Genomic DNA, 25510 nt, shown 5'->3' with positions numbered 1-25510 from the left:
CAAACCAGACAGTTATAGAAGTGCAGAGGACAGACTCAGTGACTGCTGAGTAGAACTGTATCAGCAGCACCTGTGGCAGGTTGAACTTCCTCAGCTAGTGAAGGAAGTACAACCTCTTCTGGGCCCTTTTCACAATGAGATGGTAGTTCCCAGGAACCTGAATGACTCCACTACTGCCACAGTGATGTTTAGAATGGTGAGCGGGTTCAATGTTGGGGTATTCCTCCGAAAGTCCACTATCATCTCCACTATTTTGAGTGTGTTCAGCTCCAGGTTGCTTTGACTGCACCAGTGAATCAATATTCTTGAGGTCTGTCTCTGACATTTGTGTCTGTCAAACGATTTAATATCTGAGAGGGCACAGAGTTGTAAAGCTGAGGTGGTTTGACTGACTCATACAGCAAACACCTTGTAAGTGATGCTTGAAGATGATGTCGTGCTGATAAGTCCAAGTTCAGGTATATTTAAGTAGTGCTTGTTAAATTATCTCAATCAGTTGAGGAGCATGTAAGGAGTACTTATGTGGTGCTAAAATCATTTTATGAGTAATATTAATTAGAACTAATCAGCCATTTCACTGAAGTTGTCATTTTCATACACTTAAATCATTCACTAGCTGTGTAATGGAAATGACCTTGCTCTGTACTCACTTTGGAACACTATGTATTACTTTATTGAAAATTATACATATGAAATTAAGTCAAGAGTGGATTCCTTTACAAAAATTTACATAAAGTCTATGAGAAGAAGCTTTTGAATGTCGGGGCATTGATTGTCTGCCAGACTGAAGATAAGCTTTCTCCTCTGTTCAGACAGGAAAGGCCACTTAGATACCCATTCACTCTCCGTCTGACACTGTGTCCACATTACACCAAATGAAAATGAATGTTAAGCCATTAAAAAAGACAAAACATGAAGTAAATACAAAGTGGCGGACAGGAGGAGCAGGGTTTCTATTCATAGCTTTTCTTACAATTATTATTTTCTATATATTGTCTGATATAAAGTGTGGTTAAAGGTATAGTTCACCCAAAAATTCACCGTCATGTTGTTCCAAACCAGTATGATTGTTTACCTTCTTCCATGTAACACAAAAGGAGATGTTTGGCAGAATGTTAGCCTCAGTCACCATTTTTGTTGATTGCATATTTTTCCACACAGTGAAAGTTAATGGTGACTGAGGCTGTCCTTGTGCCTAGCATTCCTTTTGTATCACACTGAAGAAACAAAGTCATATGGGAATATTCATTTTTGGGTGAATTATCCCTTTAAGATTTTGAGCAGTGAAATAAACATTTTGTCATAGCAAAACAGCAGCAGTATATGTATGTTTAATTAAACTCAATTGTAGTTTTACTTTTAGTAATCAAGTTACCAGCCAACTGTAATCAGCCCAGCATTCGTATCATGTGCCCGATGAGATCATTTGCCAGTAGGGCTTAAGAATGTGCATAATCCCAAACCAAACACAACCAGTTCAGTAAACAGAATCAAATTTATGAATGCCTGTCAATGCTTAAAAGAAACCATTACATTGATTTCCAGTCCCTCTGATATGTGTTAAAGAGTCTCATGTCTGTAAGGAGAACAATGATGGGCTGACCCCATCCTCCTTTGTGTGCATTATCTGCTCGCTGCAGTGACTTGCTTAATTAAAACTGTATTTATTATTAGATAGTGCCAAGTCAAACGAGATTTCAATTGCCCTTTTAGTTTTCATTTAGCGAGCAAGTTAACAAATAATTACATCACCCAAATTAGACCCAGGCCCAACCAGAATTTTAGAGATTATTCTTTGACTTCAAACATATATTTATAAAATAGTTTAAAAACGCATAAATGCTTATTTCTGAAAATGTGAAAGAACTGTTTGACTGTGTTTCTTTGTTGTTAAGGAAAATTATGTAAATTTTTTTTTTTTTTTAAATAGGCGAAAACCTTACATTTTTATTGAGGCCCACCCAAAAGTAATTTCCTGGCTACGCCCTTGCTTGGAGTTGTTGTCCAAGGGCATATTTTTAGGGCATTTTTTCCTAACCTTATTGAAATATGCTGTGTGTTATCTTGTCAAATAATTCTATTTAATCAATAAATCAGAATAATGAGACAGGCAGTTACCTTTAAATTTAAATCAAGGTCAACTCATTTTGTGCAATTTTGTGTATAACTAGGCATAAAAAGGATATTAATTAATATATCAATGGTTACAAATAACAAACAAAGACATTCATTACAGGGCCATTATCACACATTTTAAAATTTCAGGGGCATTTTTTGTGGCATTTTTGTGAATGAAATGGAAAATGGAATGCCATCATGCTGGTGGAAAGTGAGGGACTGATTTCTGCACCCAGTATTTATGCTTTATGTTTTTGTGCATTGTTTGGCCACGAATGAGAGTATTGAGATTCTATCACTAAACATTTATGCAGTCTGAATAACAGTTTACACTGTATATCCAAGTGCCAACATTTGCTGGGAAAGAAAACAAAATGGAACATGTTTCATGACTCGGAACAGATCACAGCTATATCACACTCTGATTGAGTGTAGGCCAGACTGCAATGGGAGTTCGTGAAAAGGCTGCTATCCTAATGCATCAAGCTGTGTGTGAGTCTCAGACAAACAAGGCTTGTTTCGAGGGTTCTAACTGGCCCGGTCGTGACAATTTATAGGCAAAGATTCACATCCAGCCATGGTGTCGCACACTCTGTCTGCCCGTGTTTAGATGTGTGATCGTATTTCTGGATGCATGTTTGTGTTCCCTAACAGAATCATCAATCTCCTCTCGCAGAGGCTAATTTAGCCGAGGTCTTTTAAATGCTCTGACAAGCCTTGTGTCATTCATCAAACTCAAGGCCCTGTTAGCCCTCTATGCTGGCCTTGATTACATATCATGTCCGTGCAAACCACCCCATTTCACAAACAAAAGCAGCTAATTTAGCAGTTAGTCCTCCACATTCAGCACAGATGAAAATACGCTCTGTCTGGCTGTCTGAATGAATGACAGCAGTCATCATGAAGTGGTCACACCAAGCTGTGTATTGTAATTTGCTTTATTACAAAATCTGTACAAAATGTCTTCCCAGCTTTAGAATTTAGCATGTGTATTATACTGTAGACTGATACTGTAATTTTTTTTTGTTACAATTCAAAATCATAATAACCTTTTGGACAACAGTTAAACATTGATAATATACTGTATTATTAGTTCTGCATTGTCCTGATCTTATACGTTGGCTCACATCTCACCAGTAATATTATTCAGGATAATTACTTTACATTCTTTTTTCCCCTTACAGTTTCACACTGAAATTCATTTCAACAATAGGCCTGTTTTTTTTGTTTTGTTTTTTTTTTTTTTATAAAAAAAACTTTTTATCTCACAATATTCAGCAAGAACCACTGCAAAAACTGTACACGGGACAGCATAGAGAACTACAAAAACATTTTGATGCTTTGAGTCTGTCATTGAGGTTTTCAAGAAAGGAATCGGCTTAATACAAAAGACTTCCCTTCAAAAACCTTCACTGTCATACGGTTTCTCTCTACAAACTTACAAAATAACATCTCAAAATAACTCAGGTTGACAGCCTCAACTGAAAGGCAAGTACTATACATTTTCAATTATTAAATCAACTCGGGCCTGTCCTGCTCGATACATCAAAGCCTGTTTTCTACGAGTTTGACTTGTATTTTGGTCAGCATTTCTGCAGGATATTTCAGAAATTGCTATTTTAATGCGCCTCAGCTGCAATTTCATGTGTAAATAAGGCCTGATAACAGATGTGAAGCTATGCATTAAGAATATTTTACAAAGCAAAAGTTGCAGTTCCTCACTAGGCGATGGAAAAGATATTGGTGTTCTCAGTTGCTGAATTCATATTGATTGTTTTTTTTTTACGAAGAATCCATGAGTCATAGTAACACCTGATGGAACAGAAACATTGATCTTTCAAGCATCAGTGCTGTGTGGCTAGCTGGATGACACTGTACTCATTTATAACCATGGGAGGGCACTTCAAATGTCTCTTCTTAACAATTGGTATTCCTGGACCAGCTCATAAGGCCCTGCATCCCACGGTCCTCTGGGGCCTGAAGATCTCTCTCCGGCTTTTACAACCACACCCCAATCCAGACTTGGCATCTAACGGCAATTTTAAATAGAAGTGCTTCAGAGTTGAATCTCCACTGTCTGTTCTTTAACAAAACCACTGCTCTATGCAGATATACGTCCCCCCACGCATTGAATGTTCCCTTTTTTTGCTCCCCTCTTCCTTCAAGCAATGAGTCAGTGGTGCTCTCTTGATCATTGTTCATTTCCATTATGCCCTCGATTGAGCAGACCTTGGCAGGAATTTTAATCTTGGCTAGGAGGAGAATATATTGCTGCTGTCGCCATGGCCGTACAGGTCGGCTAGCTTCCTGAAGCGTGGCCCCCAGTCACTCAGATAGTCATAGTTGTGCTCTGAGTCTGTGCTCAGGGAGTCCAGCGAACTGAGGGACTCGGCCACTGAGCCGCTGCCCTCAAAGGCATATGTCTGCAGGGAGTCATAGGGAGGGGCAGAAGGATCGACGTCAGCGTCCTTCAGGCGGTCCCATATAAACTCCCGAAAGATCCCATTGTCGGGAGTGATTTTGTAAGGGGGAGGGCGGGAACAGTAAAGGGTGGGCAACTCCGGGGTGACGTCTCTTCGGGCTTTGCTGTCCCTAACTATGTTGAGATTTCGCAATGCTACCATGTCAAAGGCCTCCGTGTCTTCCTCGCCTCCACCTTCGTCATCGTAGCGCACAATGTTCTCCCGCACATCCCGGTCTTCATCCAGAATCAGAGGTTCCTTCTTCCTCCTCCTCATTGTCACAATCAACAGCACCAGAACTGCAAAGCGAATACAGAAGTACAATACAGTGTTAGACAGTACAAGCAGAGGAGCTGTCATCAGTCTAACAAAACACATTAGCATTGCAATAGACTGCAACCTCTTTTCAACCATCTTGATTCCGGAAGTATTTTTCCTAATTTCATTTCTTCCAAAGGGATTCTACCCTTCATAGAATAGTTCTAAGCCATGAACCAAACCAACCATTGGCAAGGTAAATCACTTCATTACAAACCTGAATTTGAAAATCAGACAAAAAGACAAAGGTACAAGTATGTGTGGCATGAACTACAATACCATGAAAAATATAAAACTTTTGATTTAAAGTTGGTGATTATAAGTATATAAACAATTTATTAAAAATTTAGTGCCATATATTTAAGTATTTGCAAATATACTAGGGGCTCTATTTTTGTGAGTGCGCAAAGCGCAGCGCTATGCACAACGACTATGTCTTATCCAATTTACGTGAGAGTGCTAATTCTAAGTGCAATTATCTTGCCAGCGCAAAGCGCAAGTGGGCATTGGTTTGAGTGTTTGCGCTAACTGTGGGTGTATGCGTGCAAACTGTGGGTTTATTGTATGTTATTGAAATGCCGCAAAAAGCAATTTGCTATTTTCCTTTTTGTTGAGTTTGGAGATTCCACCAGCAGGTGGTAATAAAGTTAATATCCAAACTCTGAAAATATAGTGGAACATGAAATTATGTCCCTGATGGTCAGAGTTTATTCAATTCAATTCAATTCAATATTTATTTATAAAGCACATTTAAAAACAACCAAAGTTGACCAAAGTGCTGTACAAAAAGAAAAATAATAACTATAGGAGATAAAATATACCACAAAGTAAATAACAAATACTATGATAAAAAGAAAACAGTTCACAATGATCAAGGAATATTGAAGGCCAGAGAGAATAAGTATGTCTTTAGAGCAGACTTGAAGGCTGAAATAGAAGGGGCTAATCTGATATGGAGAGGTAGACTGATCCAGAGTTTCGGACCAGCGATCACAAAGGCACGATCACCTCGTTTTTTGAGTCTAGATCTATGCACAGAGAGTAAACCAAGATCGCAAGATCTCAGAGTTCTAGAGGGAATATACAGATGGAGCAAATAGCTCAGATACTGAGGGGCCAAATTATTGAGGGCTTTGTAAAAATACAATACAATTTTAAAATCGATTCTGTACTTAACAGGAAGCCAGTGCATAGCGATTAAAATAGGTGTAAAGGGCTCGTATTTGCAAGTCCCCGTGAAAAGTCTGGTAGCTGCATTTTGCACCAGCTGTAAACGGGAGAGGGAAGACTGAGAGACACCGTAGTAAAGCGAGTTGCAATAATCCAGGGTCGGTCAACCCATTAGGCGACAAAGGCGAGTGCCTAGGGCGGCATTGTTTGGGGGCTGTCGATCTACTGAGCCAATAAGTATGTGTTCAATCTGTGTCAAACAAAATGCGCCCTGTGTATTCCGATGATGTGTTGTGGCACCCCCCACAGAACAAATGGACCGTGTACTAAATGCCTTACTACCATACTACTCTCACTGTTTCTGTTATACCTGTGTTTGGCAAAAAAACAGTGAGAGTAGTATGGATAGTATGCCATTGTGAACATGGCCATAAACTCAGCTGGGCTCGTGAAGCGAAGTGAGGCCCGATGCATGAATTAATCAGTCCTTTGAGTTGGTTCTTCTCATTAAATTTGTCTAACGTGAGGGCTGAATCGTTTGAAGCTCTTTGTCACGCAGTAAAACAGTAACGGGATGCTTTAGAAGACAGAGAACAAAAACAACGCTGAATAAAGTGAATATTTACTTACATTTCAATGAAACAAAACCTGCAGCTGCATTCATTCGTTTGCCAGTGATGAAGATCATGTGCGAGTGCAGTCTGTGAACATTCATTCGTTTGCCAGTGATGAAGATCATGTGCGAGTGTAGTCTGTGAACGATTGTCTACAGGTAAAGATACTTTCTAAATAAAAGAGTATCAAAAAACTTACATGACATGAAAGCGCTTAAAAGTACCAAAACCAATCCAATACCATGTTTTTTGGACATGTTCTTTGGAGTAGCCTTCTATATAAATACCATGATATAGGCCTACTGTATATATTAAAAATACCAAGGTTTTACCATATTGTACCATTACTGTACCATGATACTGCCGCAGCAGGATTTTAGAAAGGTAACTTTGATAAACTTCATCTTGTGCTGTGTAATGTGAAAAGGTGACAATATGTTTTTAGTCCATTCATTAATGCTACACAATATATATAGGCTACTAAAGAAAATGTTGAAATGATGCTCCTAAAATCACCAGAAATGAATGTTTTGGTGCTGTTTTTGAAAAATGAATAAATAAAATAAATAATCTGAGACCCCCCTACAACATCATAGTACAATAGACTGTGTACTTGATGGGCCCCAGACTCCCCAGTAATGATGAAAGCCTATAAATGTGCCTGCTGTGAAATATACTGTACAATGTGCATAGATATTTACTGCAGTGTGCCTTTTTTTTAACAACTTTGACCACTTGACTTGGTTTACAAGCACTTTTCATTAAAGTTATTCCTACATATAGTGATACCCATTAATGATGCCCAAGAAGCCATAACGTGCACTTGCATATTTCTTCCCACCATTGGTATAATTCAAGTTTTGCTAGTTTTGGTTTATACACATTTGGATGTATTATGTGTTAATTTGTACTTTTTTTTATGTAAACAGTAATACGTAGCTCTCTAATGGGGGGGGGGGGGGGGGGGGTCAGGAGATAGCTTTTTGGCTTATAACTCTTGAACGCTTTGGCCAAAATGATAAAACTGGTCCCTTTAGATTCAGTGAAATGTTCTGAGTCAAACGTTACCCAATTTTCCCATGTCGGCCATTTTGGGCATCGGCCATTTTGAATTTTGTCGCAAAATGCTTTATTTTATGAACACATTGACGTATCGTTACAAAACTTTGTATGTGTCATCAGGACCATGCCCTGAAGGTGCCTGATAAGTTTGGTTCCGGCGCCACCTAGTGGTGGAAAAAGGATTGTTTTTTTACTTTGTGAGTTTATAACATTTAGTGGTGTTGGTCTATTTTCACAGGACTGGTCTCGTTAAGTTTGGGATGACTTGCCGAGCACAACGATACCATAATTGCTATGGTTCACCTTATGGCTTGTTGCCACTTCGAAAATAGTTTCAAAACTACTTTAGCGAATTGCTTCAAAGCCGTTCGTCCAGTCGGAAGCAAACCACCAAAATCATTGGTAAATTTCTTAAGTTAAAAGAGAACATGGAAAAATTTTGCTCGTAAATTCCAAAAACAGGCCGATGAATTTTAAAATTGGTCTCTGCTTTTACGTAAATTGATATAATTCTTAAGTGAAATGAGATATTTTCACCAAACATGACACACTTATATAAGGGCTCAACCTGAGAACACACAGATAAGTTGCGGGGTTTGGCCATTTGGTGGTGCTATAACAGGGAACATTATGAAAGTGGCTGTAAATATAGAAACATTGGTCCGATTAATTTCAAAATTTGCATGCAGTGTCTTTGCATTCAGTGTCTTTGTGGGAGTTGCCATCATTGATCATGAGAACAGTTACATATATTGAGAAACATGGCAGCCATTGGCCAGTCATCAACAAATTTGACATTGAGCACACCAAAATGGACTTGAGGCTGTATGTATGCATTTTTGTGAGACTGGTCTTGTTAGATTGTGTGGGTCATGCAGAGAACAATGATACCATGGTTGGCCATGATTTAATTTTATGTAAACGTTTTGTTTTTGCTATTACTCCTATAACATTTGTCCAATCAACATGAAATTGAAATCTGCTGATTATTTGCAGACCATGCCTGAAAATAGTTTTGTTGTTTAGAATTGTTTCACAAACAAATTTGAAACTATCAAATGTGTATATATATATATATATATATATATATATATATATATATATATATAAAATAATAATAACAAAGAGGAATTAAGGCTGTTGCATTTGCTTTGTAAAATGAAAATATTTTAGGACCTTGCCCTGGGGGGTCATTGTGAGTTCTGGATGCCCTGTAGTAAACAATGGCTAAATGTGCTTTCCTTAAATATTTCAATCAATTAGACAAATTGTTTTCAATTAAGTTATTGTCATGGAAATAATCAAAACTTTTTTTTTTTAGTTTAAATTGGATTAAACTAAATATTGCATAGATGTCTATAAATGTATTGCATATAACTCAATGGATGTAAAAACTTACTTTTCCAATCCAACAAAGTGCTTGAGAATACACAAAACAATGTATAGTGTGCAATGTTGCACTTAACACCTTCTGCACAACCTTGAGTAAATGCTCTTTAACAATGTACTAATAGCCAAAAGAGCAAGCGCTTTTGTTCTGCCGATGATAGAGATTTTAATGTGCAACTAGTACATGCAAATAGAACAGCAGTGTATTTTGAGAAACATGGCCATAGATGTTTGATTTTTTTATCTTTAACTCCTACAGCATTCATCAGAATTCTAACTTAAAATGTGTCACGATGCTTCTTTCGCTGCTCATGCTGCCGATAATTGGCTTGACCCCGGTATTGCTGCTTGCAGCTATATTGAATATTATGTTTATATTTACAATTGTATTTATGACCTAATTTGTATTGTTATTTTAACACCTGTTGTCATAGAGTGATTTTTTAAGTCACTGCAAAAGGTGCCGGTGAAAGAAGTTGGAGGATAAAAAGTTTGGATTTGGTATATTCTGTATATAGTATATATGTTTTTTAATCATTTTGTCATTTTTATTATATTTTAGTTTCGCTTAAATTGTAATTTGAATTTAGAAATATTTTGGTTTAATTCTTTCGAGTTTCAATATATGAATTTAATTGTTCAAAATCAAAATCAACCGGTAGAAGTGAAGTGTGCTGATATAATCAATATTAATTCTAGCCATGATGTGTGTGTCAGTAGATGAAAATTATTAATAATACTTACATTCCCTATAATTTAACAGAGTGTACATCCATTATTAAACAACAGGCTAACAATATGAACAAAGAAACAAATTCTGAATGATACAACAAGAGAATTTAATAAATTGCTTCATTACAAATTCATGCCCTTGTCACAATAAACAACAAAGCCATGAGATGTCAAGCACCGGGTACGATTTAGAGACACCACACTATTGGCAATAAAAAAAACACATCTGCACATCTCAAGCAGTCTATTTACCTTGCGAGATAAGAGAAGACATAAGATGTGTCGAATCAGATAAACAGCGCTGCCATGACAATATCTCTTCGGTATTTATGACACTATGCCAATATACTACTTTCCCATTGTTTTACACCCTATAGAACATCTCTATTACCCTCCAATGGCCTGACACTTCTATGTAAAACATGAAAGATAACCTGAATTATCTCTGCAGTTCAATCAGGCCAGATCTGGTACATTAGTTTTATCAGTAAATTCATCAGATTGGGCTGTAGTGGTTTTTAATAACACTGCTGACAAATCCAGAGCAGGAGGTGTTTCATCATGGGAGGTACTACTGGGAGCAGGAGGTATTGAAGGAGTAACAGTCTTGATTTAATATCATCCTACTATGTGTTTCTGTTTACAACACTTATTAATTGTACGGCCCCTTATAAGCAAACACAAGCACATGTATGGCTGAGAATTAAGCATATGCAAACACTTTTGTCTTCTCACTCTTGGCTCTGTTAAGTGTGAACACAAGCAAGCACCCAAAGATTTAGAGCAGGATATGTGTTGTGAATATGTGGCTTTTATGGCCACTTGCATGCAAGCAGCTTATTCTTAAAAGGCCAGCACTAAATCATTTTAATGAGTGCAGCATATGCCTACTGAATTCGTAAAATAAGACTAGATTATGTGTCAGTCAAAAAATATCAACCTTTCCTGAAAGCATGCGAAGACCTCATGTTTCACACATCAAAACTATCAACAAGAGGCAAGGCAGCGCTGTCGCACAAAGGCTCGTGTCTCAGCGATGCAAACCAGGGATCAAATGATACACTAAAAATATTTTGTGAAAGAGGAGAAATTCAGTCAATAGAAAATAAGAAAAAGGGGGACACATGCCGAGAAATAAAGAAAATAAGACACATTAAACTGTTAAAATAAATCAATTTTTTTGTGGAATGTAAAATGCAAAACCCAATCCTCTGTGCTGCACCGCTCAGACCAATGAATGCGTTGGATCTTACAGTACAGCCGCAACACAGTCCTCCCACGGGAGTCTATCTCTCTCAATGTAGACACCACATATGTGTTTTTAGCTGCTGATACCAAGCTCGAGGAGGAGAGAAAAGGAGCTGAGGAAGAGAAGGAGAGAGAAAGAGGAGGTGTAAGTGGGAGCAGGCTGAAGAGAAAGAGAGAGAGTGAGAGAAAGATAGAGTAGGGGGAAAAGGGAGGCAAGCGTCTAATGATCCATCCTTCAGGCCTGCCACAGCGAGTGTGAAATATGGTGCCAAAGCCTCATACTTCATCCTCGGGCCTGGTGTCGTTTCGCAAGTCAGACAAACTGGGCGAGTGGGCTGGTGAGGCAGCGGCTGCACATGTGCAGTTATAATAACAGTGTACACACACACACCAACAATGATATAAACAAAACCAAAGCCAATTTTCGACCTTACATTCAAGTGCAACATTGTTATATGGGAGTTTATGGTGCCTATGAGAATGTTTGGTGCCAAGGACTCTGCGGCTCATTATTTTTATTTAGGAAACAAGTAAAAAAAAAAAAAAAAGAAAGAAAGAAAGAAAGAAAGAAAGAAAAAAAAACATTAATAAACTGCAGATGCCAATGTACATATTCATATATGTTTGCAGTTTACTAAAAAAAAAAAAAGAAGAAGAAGAATTTTTCTAAACATAATTAATTTCTTGTTTTCCACTAATAATCATTAAAACAAGATCAATCCAACTGATAGGTAAAACTGGGAATTTTAAAGGGATAATTAACCCCAAAATGAAAATTCTGTCATTATTTACTCACCGTCATTCAAAACCTGTATGACTTTCTTTCTTCTGTGGAAGACAGACAGAGAAGTTAGGGAGAATTTAAGCCTCAGTCACCTTTCACTTTTATTATATGGAAAAAAGATGCAATGTAAGTGAATGGTGACTGAGAATAATATTCATCTCCTTTTGTGTTCCAGTAAAAAAAGAAAGTCATATGGGTTGAGAACAACATGACGTGTTTAAATGATAACAGAATTTTCATTTTTGGAAGACCTATCTGTAAGGGGGTTTAGAGGAAAGGAGGAGGCGAGAACCGGCTTGACAACTTAAATAATAATTTATTAAACAAAAACCCAAACAAAAACACACAACTAAAAACACAGCACAGCTGTCTGTAATTCTCTCTCTCTCGAACTGTCGTCCCCGGCCGCCTTTATCCCTCGCGCGCCCCATCAGGCTGATTGGGGACCGGGTGTGTCTCATTCCAGCCCGGCCCCGCCCTCCTCAGCTCTACACTCCTCCCGGCGTTGCCTCAGGCCGGGGAGCCCCCGGCATGACGTACATCCCCCCCACCCTTCCTCTCCGGGTGGGGGGCGTGCCTTATGCCCCGACTGCCGGCGGGTCCTCCCCGCCTTCCTCGACCTGGGAGGAGAAAAAACAACAACACAAAATGGCGAGGGAAAGGCCAACACGGAGCGGCAGAGAGAGAGAGAGGAGAGAGAGAAAAAGAAACTCACCGGTTCTCTGATGCGCCGTCGCGTGGTCCTCGATCACTACTCCACCCTCTCAGGCGGACTGCAGCCGCTCCTCCCTGGGCGGACCGGAGTCAGACCTCCGACCCCCAGCGGACAGAACGCCCCTCCGCGTTCCCGGCGTCCCGTGGAGACTCTCCTCCGCCCCTGGCAGCGGCCCTACCACTCCAGGCGGTCGGGGAGTCACTTCCCTCCTCCCCCCGCGGACGGCGGTCTTCTCTCGACCCCTCTGCGTTCCCGGGGGACGGCAGGGCACTCCTCCGCCCCCGGCAGCGGCTCCCTCGCTCCAGGCGGTCGTGGAGTCCCGTCCCCACTCGCCTCGCGGACGGCGGCCGTTCCCCGCGTCCGGGTAGTCGGGCTACTCCGTCCCCCGTCGGACAGCAGCGGTGCTCCCCTGGGTGGACGGCAGTGTCGAGGACTCTGCGACGGGAATCCCTCCTCCTTCCCGGGTTTCGGCACCAGTGTAAGGGGGTTTAGAGGAAAGGAGGAGGCGAGAACCGGCTTGACAACTTAAATAATAATTTATTAAACAAAAACCCAAACAAAAACACACAACTAAAAACACAGCACAGCTGTCTGTAATTCTCTCTCTCTCGAACTGTCGTCCCCGGCCGCCTTTATCCCTCGCGCGCCCCATCAGGCTGATTGGGGACCGGGTGTGTCTCATTCCAGCCCGGCCCCGCCCTCCTCAGCTCTACACTATCCTTTAAGGCTTGTTCTCAGAGAATGTATATTGAATATAACATAATTAAGTCAGTTGGCACTGGCAGATTTTTCACTTAAACAAAGACTAATGAAAAATAAGTTTTAAACAATCTGACAGTGCCACAAGACAAAATATACGAAATAAAGATGCTTTCTCTGAAATCAAGCCTTAGGGCCCTATTATAAGAGCTCTAGCACTAAGTGAAATATATACGAAAATATAATCAAAATAACCAAATGGTCACATTTTATCCTCTCCAACTTCTTTCACTGATACCATTTGCAGTGACTTAAAAATCACTCTATGACAACAGGTCGAAATATACAGATACAAATTAGATCATAAATACAATTGTAAATATAAACATAACAATAATAATAGTTGAAAAATAAACCATGACCTATATATACAGTTGTGCTCAAAAGTTTGCATACCCTTGGAGAATAGGTAATATAAGTACCATTTTTTAAAGAAAACATGAGTGAGCAGGCAAAACACATTTATTTTATTTCTTATGGGATTCATATTCAACTGTAGGTTATAACAGAATGGCACAATCATAAAACAAAACATGGCAACAATGAAAAAAATGAAATGACCCCTATTCAAAAGTCTGCATACCCTTAGTTCTTAATACTGTGTATTGCCCCCTTTAGCATCAATGACAGCGTGCAGTCTTTTGTAATAGTTGTCTATGAGGCCCCAAATTCTTGCAGGTGGTATAGCTGCTCATTCATCTTGGCAAAATGCCTCCAAGTCATGCAAAGTCTTTGGTCATCTTGCATGAACCACACATTTTAGATCTCCCCAGAGTGGCTCGATGATATTAAGGTCAGGAGACTGTGATGGCCACTCCAGAACCTTCACCTTTTTCTGCTGTAACCACTGGAGGGTCGACTTGGCCTTGTGCCTAGGGTCATTGTCATGCTGGAAAGTCCAAGAGCGTCCGTCCCATGCGCAGATTTCGTGCAGAAGAATGCAAATTGTCTGCCAGTATTTTCTGATAACATGCTGCATTCATTTTGCCATCAATTTTCACAAGATTCCCCATGCCTTTAGAGCTCACACACCCCCAAAACATCAGTGAGCCACCACCATGCTTCACAGTGGGGATGGTCTTCTTTTCACTATAAGCCTTGTTGACCCCTCTCCAAACATAGCGCTTATGGTTGTGACCATAAAGCTCTATTTTGGTCTCATCACTCCAAATTACAGTGTACCAGCAGCTGTGAGGCATGTCAAGATGTTGTCGGGCATATTGTAACCGGATTTTTTTGTGGCATTGGCGCAGTAAAGCCTTCTTTCTGGCAACTCGACCATGCAGCTCATTTTTGTTCAAGTATCGTCGTATTGTGCTCCTTGAAACAACCACACTGTCTTTTTCCAGAGCAGCCTGTATTTCTCCTGAGGTTACCTGTGGGTTTTTCTTTGTATCCTAAACAATTCTTCTGGCAGTTGTGGCTGAAATTTTCTTGGTCTACCTGACCTTGGCTTGGTATCAAGAGATCCCCAAATTTTCCACTTCTTAATAAGTGATTGAACAGTACTGACTGGCATTTTCAAGGCTTTGGATATCTTTTTAATATCCTTTTCCATCTTTATAAAGTTCCATTACCTTGTTACACAGGTCTATTGACAGTACTTTTCTGCTCCCCATGGCTCAGTATCCAGCCTGCTCAGTGCATCCACGTGAGAGCTAACAAACTCATTGGCTATTTATACACAGGCACTAATTGCAATTTAAAAAGCCACAGGTGTGGGAAATTAACCTTTAATTGCCATTTAAACCTGTGTGTGTCACCTTGTGTGTCTGTAACAAGGCCAAACATTCAAGGGTACATGAACTTTTGATCAGGGTCATTTGGGTGATTTCTGTTATCATTATGATTTAAAAAGGAGCCAAACAACTACATGATGATAATGGCTTCATATGACCACTATCCTTAAATAAAAGACATGAAGACATGTTTTTTTGCATGATCAGTCATATTTTCAAAATCAATGCCAAAATGTCACAATTTCTGCCAGGGTATGCAAACTTTTGAGCACAACTGTACATAGTTTAACACAAATCTCATTCATTTTTTTTTTTTTTTTTTTTTTTTACATCAAACGCCTACAACTCTGATCATCAGGGACATAATTTGATGTTCCACAATATTTCAAGTGTAGGAAGTGATTTTAGACTTTGCGCTGAAAACAGTCCTGCTTTTGAAACGTCTTAGTGCAATGACCTGTTTCTCAGGAAAACAGCAAATTGCGCTTTTTGTGCCACAGTTAGCGCAAACACTCGCACCCACACCCACTTGTGCTTTAGAATTAGCGTTCTCATGGAAATTGGATAAGACGTAGTGCATGGTCATTGCGCATAGCGCACAGTCGTTGTGTGAAGCACTACGCTTTTGGGCATTCACGAAAATAGAGCCCTTATATCTTATGTAGTGTTGCTTGTCAGCTAAATCTTGTTTTGACAAAATACAATGAGTTCAAAACAAGTTGAGCTCAATCGACAGCATTTTGTGGCAAAAGAAAATTTCGACTTTGTTAAAAAAAGCAGAAATTGAGGTTATAGTGAGGCTCTTACAATGGAAGTGAATGGGGCAAATTTTTGGAGGGTTTAAAGGCAGAAATGTGAAGCAATCATTTTTTTCAGTTTAGCAGTGGATATTTCATAGCTTATGAAAATCACTGATTCTTGAGATAAGGGACAAAACATAATTTTATCAAAGCACTTACATTAACTCCTCTGTTCCCTATCTGTCACTCACTCGACGTTGTGTCGATGTAGAGACAATAGGGGTCACTCTTGGGAGCCGAGACACCTCTGGTCTTTGATAAAAGGCCAATGAAAACTGGCGAGTGGTATTTGCATGCCACTCCCCCAGACATACGGGTATAAAAGGAGCTGGTATGCAACCACTCATTCAGATTTTCTCTTCGGAGCCGAACGGTCATGCTCATTGAGCTGAATCCTACTGTTCATTCACCTCTGCTGGATCTGACAGCGCATTTCAGCGGCTTCTCCCTCCTCTGCACTGGTGCACTGCAGAGAATGCCCCTGGGCGCTTCGGCAGAAAAACAAGAGAGTATATTTTCTGAAAGAGCTTTTTTCCCTCTAAAAGAGTATATATTTCTCTAAAAGCGTGGCACACACGGAACGTCTTTTTAAAGACACATCATTTTAAAGATGCCTTTCCGATTGTGTTGTATTCCTGGTTGCGGTCGTTATCTCTCAACTTCGGATGGTCATGATCGCTGTCTTTCATGTCTGGGCGTGACCCACATGGAGACAGCATTTGTGGATGGTTCATGTTCTCATTGCGAGAACATGACCATGGCAACGTTGGGGTCGCGGCTTGCTTTCGTAAGAAAGCAAGCCACCCCAGCGGCTCCCCGCCTCGGTCCTTCTACCTACGGGTATGAGGCCAGCGCGGCTGCACTGGGGGCGATTTGGGGACCCCATTGGGATCGTCTCTGCCGGGTATCCCCCGTGGACCTCCCATTCCCCAGCACGCTCGTCTGCCCCAATCGGGCTTCTGGATGAGTTCTCCAGCGAGTCTCATGGCGAATCTGGCTTCTTGTTCGGAGCCCGTGAAGATGATGAGCTCTCGAGCGCAGCATCGGAGAGCGGGCTTGTCCAGTCGGACGCAGAAACCTCAGCTGGGCGTCCCCCTTCGGGGACGATTGCCCAGTCACAGGCCAATGCCGAAATGACGGACATGCTTTCCCGGGCGACCGCGAGTGTTGGGTTAGAGTGGAACCCTCCGCTCTCCCCTGAACCCTCACGGCTTGATGATTGGTTCCTGGGCTCGTGGCGCCGCTCAATTCAGCCACACCCCGCTCCAGTGCCATTCTTCCCGGAAGTGCACGAGGAGCTGACGAAATCGTGGGAGGCACCTTTTACTGCCTGGCCCCAATTCCGCAGTTCCCCCGCTCTCACTACCCTCGATGGCGGGGCGGCCAGGGGCTATACGGCGATTCCCCCGGTGGATAAGGTGCTCGCGGTGCACCTATGCCCGCAGAGCACCGCCACCTGGCGTGGACGCCCTAAGCTCCCGTCCAACCCTGTAGGCTCACGTCGTCCCTGATGGCTAAAGCCTACAGTGCTGCTGGACAAGCCGCCTCTGCCCTGCACGCCTTGGCTCTCCTGCAGGTCCACCAAGCCAAGGCATTGAAAGAACTGCTCGAGGGTAGTTCCACCCCAGATTTGATGCAGGAACTGTGCTCGGCGACCGACCTCACTATCCGAGCGAGGAAAGTCACGGCACGGTCTCTCGGGCGGACGATGGCCACACTAGTTGTCCAGGAGCGCCACCTTTGGCTCAACCTGGTCGAGATGGGCGAGGCATGGTTCCTTGCTGCCCCTATTTCCCAGGCTGGCCTATTCGGCGACACCGTCGAGGACTTTGCCCAGCAGTTCTCGGTGGTGAAGCAGAAGATGGAGGCAATCTGGCACATCCTGCCCCGGCGCGGCTCAAGATCCTGCACCCCGTCTGCTCGTCGCCAAGGGCATCCCCCTGCGGTGACTGCACCGGCTCCACCGCAGCCCGCCCCTTCGGCCACCCGTCTCACAGCCAGCGCCTAAGAATCCATGGAGGTCGTCAGAGCGCCCCTGAGACGGGCGACCCAGAGATGAGGGAACCCATTCACTTGGAGCTGGTAAAGAGACCACTCCATCCCCCAGTGGAGGGCCGGGCGTAAAATCTTTTTTTGCCTTTTTGTTTGATTTCACCGCATGCCCAAGTGGTTGCGGTACCCAACAGTTCAGCAAAAGAGTGGCTTCCTTCCTCCCTGGGTCACATACCCGGTGTGCACGGTCGTCACCACAACTACCGTCCACGGGTTTTTTCTTGCAGGATTGGCGCTCCGGCGGTGGCCTTTCTGCCCCTGAGCACCCAGCTGTGGCACACATCCACACCCGATGTGGCAGTTTCCAAGGGTTACGAGGACAGGCCTCTTCCTCCCCCATCCCAGGCTGTTCCGGGGGTGGTCACAAGGAGCCAGGTAAGTGCTTCGATGTCCGTAGACTCAGCATGGCCACGACATGGAGTGGCACCTTGAGCTCCGCCCTGCCGCGAGGCCCCACCTGCCGGTACATTCGGCGACGTTGTCCCCTTGATCCCCTTGTGCGGAACTTGGATGCGTGGCTCACATTTTACAATCCATCGCGATGGCTGATCCGGACCGTCCGACTCGGCTACGCGATTCAGTTCGCCAGGTGCCCGCCCAGGTTCAGCGGTATTCACTTCACCTTGGTCAAGAGCGAAAATGCTGCTACCTTGCGCGCGGAGATCGCTACCCTCCTACGGAAGGGCGCGAGAGAACCTGTCCCTCCAGCCGAGATGAAGAAGGGGTTTTAAAACCCCTACTTCATCGTACCGAAAAAAGGCGGTGGGTTGCGGCCAACCTTGGACCTGCGAGTACTGAACCGGGCCTTACACAGACTCCCGTTCAAGATGCTGATGCAAAAACGCATTCTGGCGAGCGTCCGGCATCAAGATTGGTTCGCAGTGGTAGACCTGAAGGATGCGTACTTCCACATCTTGATCCTTCCTTGACACAGACCCTTCCTGCGGTTTGCATTCGAGTGTCAGGCGTATCAGTACAAAGTCCTCCCTTTCGGCCTGTCCCTGTCTCCTCGCATCTTCACGAAGGTCGCAGAGGCTGCCCTTGCCCCGTTAAGGGAGGTGGGCATTCGCATTCTCAACTATCTCGACAACTGGCTAATCCTAGCTCACTCTCGAGACATGTTGTGCGCACACAGGGACCTGGTGCTCTCACACCTCAGCCGACTAGGGGTTCGTGTCAACTGGGAAAAGAGCAAGCTCCTCCCGGTTTAGAGCATCTCTTTTCTCGGTTTGGAGTTGGACTCAGTCTCCTTAACGGTGCGCCTTACGAACGGGCGCACTTTTCAGCCCTTGGACCGTCCTCTCATTTCTACGGGCAGGTGTTCCTCTAGAACTGGTCTCCAGGTGCGTCGTGGTCACAACAGATGCCTCCAAAACGGGATGGGGCACTGTTTGCAATGGGCACGCAGCCGCCGGCCTCTGGACTGGTCCGTGACTGCATTGGCACATCAACTGCCTCGAGTTGTTGGCAATTCTGCTCGCCCTGCGGAGGTTCCGGCCGTTGATCCAGGGCAAGCACGTGTTAGTTCGGACAGACAACACGGCAATGGTAGTATATGTCAACCACCAAGGCAGTCTGCGCTCTCGTTGTATGTCACAACTCACCTGCCGTCTCCTCCTCTGGAGTCAGCAGCACTTCAAGTCGCTGCGAGCCACTCACATCCTGGGCAACCTCAACACTACAGTGGATGCGCTGTCATGGCAGGTTACCCTCAGGAGAGAGTGGAGACTCCACCCTCAGGTGGTCCAGCTGATTTGGAGTCGATTCGGACGGGCACAGGTGGATCTGTTCACCTACGGTGGTAGACACAATCACTCAGGTTAGGGCCCCCTCTACGAGGCGCCTGTATGCCTTTACGTGGCATCTGTTCGCTAAGTGGTGTTCTTCCCGACACGAAGACCCCAGAAATGCACAGTCGGATCAGTGCATTACTTCCTGCAGGAGAGGTTGGAAGGGAGACTGTCCCCTTCCACCTTGAAGGTGTACGTTGCTGCCATAGCAGCACACCACGACGCAGTTGACGGTAAGTCCTTAGGGAAGCACGACCTTATCATCAGCACAGCGGAAGGTTAGGAAGTGGAAAACAAAGATACTCACAAAGACAAAGCATTATTTCAACACGTCTTTGCTTACAATTGTGCCTCAAAAGCACAAGGATAAAGTTTAAAGCAAAAACATCTATTTCGTTGAAAGTTAATTCTCTGTAAAGCATTGTTTTATTCAACACCAATCCAAACAGCTGTTTAAAGACATGGGGGTTAGATTTTTCATGCCACTGTTATGCGATTACGAGGAGTTATACAGATCTAATGCAGAGTCTTAAGTCTTAACTGTTACAGACTGCACCCACTTTAAGACTTGATTTAGCCTCACTGCAGTTTTGACACAAGATGGATGTTCAACGGGAGCAGCAGATCAATTTAACATTATCCTCGATTTGCAGTAATTGGATTGAGAAAACAATCCGTCATCCAGAATCAATTAAACAACAAGTGGGATATTTTGTGGGGGCCTCGTTCTCATCGACCTCTTCAAAATGAGCCAGTGACTAGTAGATTACGCACTGCCCTTCATTCTCTTTCTCTCTCTCCCTCTCTCTCTCACTCATGCATCTCCACATATCTCAACCACTGCCAATAGCCCTGGGCAATGAAGACTAATCAAGATATACTGGCGAAACGCAAATCTATCTGGCTTTGGACATTTATGCCACTGCCCGACACAAGGTGTTTGTGCTTTATGACACCTGTCTGTCCCTGCATTTTCACAGTGTCGACATTATCTGCAAAATAAAATGTGATTTATTCTGGGTGATGCAAGAGCGTACTACATCGCCTTAAGGGGCCTCATAAGTATTACTGACTGCGGTCCGTGTGCACTGTCGGACGCCATAGGGGAAGCATGCCTGGAAGAGGGGACGCCCTGCAATCAGGTGAGCAGAGACTGAAAAGGTGATGTCACACTTGCGAGTGTAACCTGTGGTCATGAATCTATCAGAGTGCCCCAGGCTTACCTGATCTCTCCATCTATTCCTCTAGCTAAAACTGTGGAATAATGAGGATCAACTCAATTCAATGCTGAGCGCTGCACAGAGGCTCTCATTATGTGAGATGTACTCCTGAAATTCTTTAGATTACTTTATGCAAACACTGATAAAACCTCATTTGTATACCACAAGAGTTTGCTGGGTCCCTCCATCAATTTTCTCTGTATCAAATATTTCATGAGCCATTATCAAGCTTTGGAGTTCATAGCGTGACTCAGACGTTATAATGACACGATGAAAGTATGCAATCAAGTTAACGGAGAAGCTATTTTGTATGAATGTTAGGTGAGCTGGAATCAAAAAGATAGAAAAAGACAAACAACTTTCAAAGCTGACATGTCCTTGTGTACCGTTCATTGTCTGGCAGGTTTGGATGACTGTTGCTTTGATAAGTACAGCAACAGCAGGCAGGAAGCTTGTTGATTCATTACTTCGAAAAAAGGATAAAAGGAGGGAAAGAGGAGAGAAAGAAAGATCTCTCCTCTGAAGTCATCCTCCTCCTCCCTCAACCATGAGAAGTCTTGAGCCCCTGGGGCTGGACTTTGTTTGCCAAAAATAACTGTTGCTCAGATCAGGCAGAGCACTGGTCTAATCCAACTCTTGTAGTTCGGATGGAGAGGTGGGTGGGGGTGGTGGAACAGGAGAGTCCTATGTTCACATGAGATGGCAAACCACAGGAAAGACTATTTCACATCCGTTAGAGCTGTTAACAAGTAAGCTGAGCTTGCATTCCCATGATAAATAATTAAAGACAGTGATCAATCAACACACGAGGAAAGAGTCTGGTAGCCTACTGCAAGCCCCAAACTGTGCTGTTTTGAGAGGATGGTATTTCTCACAGGTCCCTGTCAATCTTAATTAGGGGCAGAGTCTGAGCTGACAGATGAGCTCTGTTACAAAAACTAGTGAGCTGCCTCATTGCCTACTGCCTAAATGTGCTGCTGCCTTCTGAGGCAGCATCCTAAATATCATGGAACCTCATAAGTATCTATCTATCTATCTATCTATCTATCTATCTATGTCTATACATAAATTGTCTATCTAGTTACTTATTGAATGAAATAAGTTTACTTAAAATCAACATTTCTCTCACCTTGATCACCATCTTGGATTATTTAATCACAGTGCATTCTTCATGAATAATACTTGCAATGCTGCCTTTGAGATTGGCTTTAAAAAAGGTATCGTAGGAAGTAGCATAATTAAAATGTCATCTTTTAGGAACAGCCTATGATGCCTTAAAATGCTGCCTCTGTAGGCAGCTCACTAGGTTTTTGGAACAGAGCAATGCTCTATCCTTCCCTTGACTCTGTTCAGCAAAACAATGCAATTGTATAAGAATCTGTTGTATCTTAGAGATTTTGATGTATGGTACAGCATCTTGTGTGTGAGAACGGCAGAGAGGAGAGTAGGTTTCTTAGGGAACATAAAATTAAAACAATTCACACGGTTTCACCTGGGTATATTATTTCACATCTACAGTTTAGTATTATCACTATGGAGATAGAAATGAACAATTTCATATTTAGATGTAATCAGTGCTCGAATTGGGGGGGGGGGGGGTATCCCCAAATATTTGTATTTTAGTAAAGATAATAATGACAAAATACTATTTAGTTTACACAGTTAGGATACGGTAAATTTGGTGAATTATTTACAATAATCAGAGCTCTACAGTGCGAGTAAAAAATTACTGTTTACGAATGCAGAAATTTATTTGAACGCACGGCGTGAGTAACAGCTGATCTAGCGCCCAAAGTTATGAACTTATTATTGCAGCCTAACATCAGAATTAAAACTCCCTAATGTATCTTCCCTCATATACCAAATACTTTTAAAAGAGGCGTGTTATTTATTTTTGCATTAAAAGTGCCTTTTTTTCGCTCTCTAATTGCTGCGAGTGCTGTCCTCTCCCTCCCTCTCTTTCTTTCATGCGCACGCAGAGACCGAGGGAGAGATATACCATGTGAAGTCACTGTCGCATGGACAAGTGCTTGTGGGATTTTCAATGGTCATGAAAATTCTATAACATCATAACCACGCACTGCAAGACTGTAAAAACCTTTTAAAATGGCATACCTTTCTTTATAACGAGACCAACAAGCATCTGCATGGCTCTGCGTCAATATGCAATAGAAATGTCAACCGCTAAAAATGTATCAAGTATCATGTCTATCGCGGTTATGCAAAATCCGTGGCAATGCACGTTCCCAAAAATCATTGTACTATATTTCATTTCTCACGACCATCGATGATAGTGCTCTCTCTAGCGCACATACAAGCAAACACATAGCCCGTGATGAGAGAGAGTGCGCGCATCCATGGCGGTGATATACTGTATGTGTACACTTACAGTATATACAGTTGTGTTAAAAAAATAGCAGTACAACATCAGTAACCTGATGAACAACTGTTATTAGTAGTAGTGATATTTCTGCATTGCAAATAATTTACTTGTAGATGTAGTAGTGTAATAGAAAAACAACAGACCCAACTGACATGACATGCACGCTGCTTGTTCTGAGTAATTGACTCATTCATTGAAAGGGGCGTGTTCAAAATAATAGCAGTGTGGGGTTTAATTAGAGAATTCATTAATTCTGTGAAAAAACAGGTGTCATTAATTGTCCTTTATTAAGGAAGAAGGGAAGCAAATGTTTCACACATTGTTATAAAATATATTTCCTTCTGAATTGCTAAGTAAAATGGGCCGTTCCAAACATTGTTCGGAGGAACAATGTAATTTGATTCAAAAGTTGATTGGAGAGGGGAAAATGTATAAAGAAGTGCAGCAAATTATAGGATGCTCAGCTAAAATGATCTCAAATGCTTTAAAATGGCAACAAAACCCCAAAACACGTGGAAGAAAATGAGCAACTACTGTTAAAACAGATCGTAGAATAATAAGAATGGCAAAGATTCAGCCAATCATCACCTCCAGAAAGATCAAAGATGATCTAAAATTACCTGTAAGTATTGTTACAGTCAGAAGACGTTTGATCGAACCTAAGCTATCAGCAAGAAGCCCCCGTAAAGCACCATTGTTGAAAAAACGGCATGTGCAGAATTGGTTAAAATTTGCCAAGGAACACATCGATTGGCCCAAAGAGAAATGGCGTAACATTCTGTGGACTGATGAGAGTAAAATTGTTCTTTTCGGGTCTAGTGGTCATCGACAGTACGTCAGATGACCCCTGGGTACTGAATTCAAGCCACAGTACACCGTGAAGACAGTGAAGCATGGTGGTGCAAAAATCATGGTATGGGGATGTTTTTCATACTGTTGGGCCTATTTATCATATACCAGGGATCATGGATCAGTTTGAATACATCAAAATACTTGAAGAGATTATGTTGCCCTATGCCGAAGAGGAAATGTCCCTGAAATGGGTGTTTCAATAAGTAACGACCACAAACACACGAGTAAGTGAGCAACATCTTGGTTCCAGACAAAAAGGATTGAGGTAATGGAGTGGCCAGCTCAATCCCCTGACCTCAACCCCATTGAAAACTTGTGGGGTGACATTAACAAATGCAGTTTCTGAAGCAAAACCCAAAAATTCACAGGAACTGTGGAATGTAGTTCATTCATCCTGGGCTGAAATACCTGTTTCTAGGTGCCAGAAGTTGGTTGACTCGATGCAACGCAGATGCGCAGCAGTTATCAAAAACAATGGTTATGCAATAAATATTGAGTTTGAAGAGAAAAATGTCAACATTGCTATTTTTTTTTAACAGATTAATATTCCTTTTCTTTTCTTCCTGTAAAAGAATAACGCAGACTTGATAAAATTTGTTAATGCTTTGATTTGGAATTGAATGTGTAATGTTTCCACTACATTTGAAATATGGAAATAAAAGCTATTAAAAAATATTTGCACATTATTCACTTTTATTAACACACTGCTATTTATTTGAACACAACTGTATAAGTAGAGGTGGCTTCAAGGACCACTGGTCTGGTGCATATTTTCATAGAAAAACAATATAAAAAAAAAACAGCATACACAGATGCAGAATTGCTTTTTTGCAGTAGTTTACATCATAAAATATATTAACACTGTATAACTTTCATGAATAACCCATTAAGCATTATTGCATTATATAATGCTTAATAGACAGTTAACACTGAAAATACATTAATTTAGTTATGAATGTCACGAAAGTTTGATTTGAAAGATTTAAATGTTGAAGAACTAAATAATAATCTGTTAAGAATTAGGCCTACCTACAGTATATGTTTGTTAATGGCAAAGGAAGTATATAGTGTCATCAATATATTATTATTTTATTAGTAGCTTAAGGAGATCTGTCAGGACTGATGTAGTTTGGTGCTGCCTGTAAGGTTAATTTAAGAAATAATAATTTGAATAAAGTTTTTCAGAGAAGACGTCCTTTGTCATGTAAGAAGAATCTTTTGTTAATGAATTCTGTAGTTATTTTTAATGCATGCATGCTCTCTTGTTATACATTACCAGTTGTATCAATCTGAACACCGACTG

At 41.9% G+C, this 25510-nt stretch overlaps 1 protein-coding gene across 1 annotated transcript in view; it reads right to left on the bottom strand.

Moving 5' to 3' along the window:
• Positions 1–3032: 3032 nt before the first annotated feature.
• cdh7a (cadherin 7a) overlaps positions 3033–25510 on the bottom strand; it is a 93520-nt gene continuing 71042 nt past the window's right edge. The window contains exon 12 of the mRNA XM_051697027.1: positions 3033–4879. Within this exon, the coding sequence (XP_051552987.1) occupies positions 4371–4879 (509 nt within the window). The 3' untranslated portion in view covers positions 3033–4370. The remainder of the gene's footprint in view (positions 4880–25510) is intronic.

Source organism: Myxocyprinus asiaticus, chromosome 5 (genome assembly GCF_019703515.2).
Source record: "Myxocyprinus asiaticus isolate MX2 ecotype Aquarium Trade chromosome 5, UBuf_Myxa_2, whole genome shotgun sequence".
NCBI lineage: Eukaryota > Metazoa > Chordata > Actinopteri > Cypriniformes > Catostomidae > Myxocyprinus > Myxocyprinus asiaticus.
This window is presented reverse-complemented; position numbering and strand designations above follow the sequence as displayed.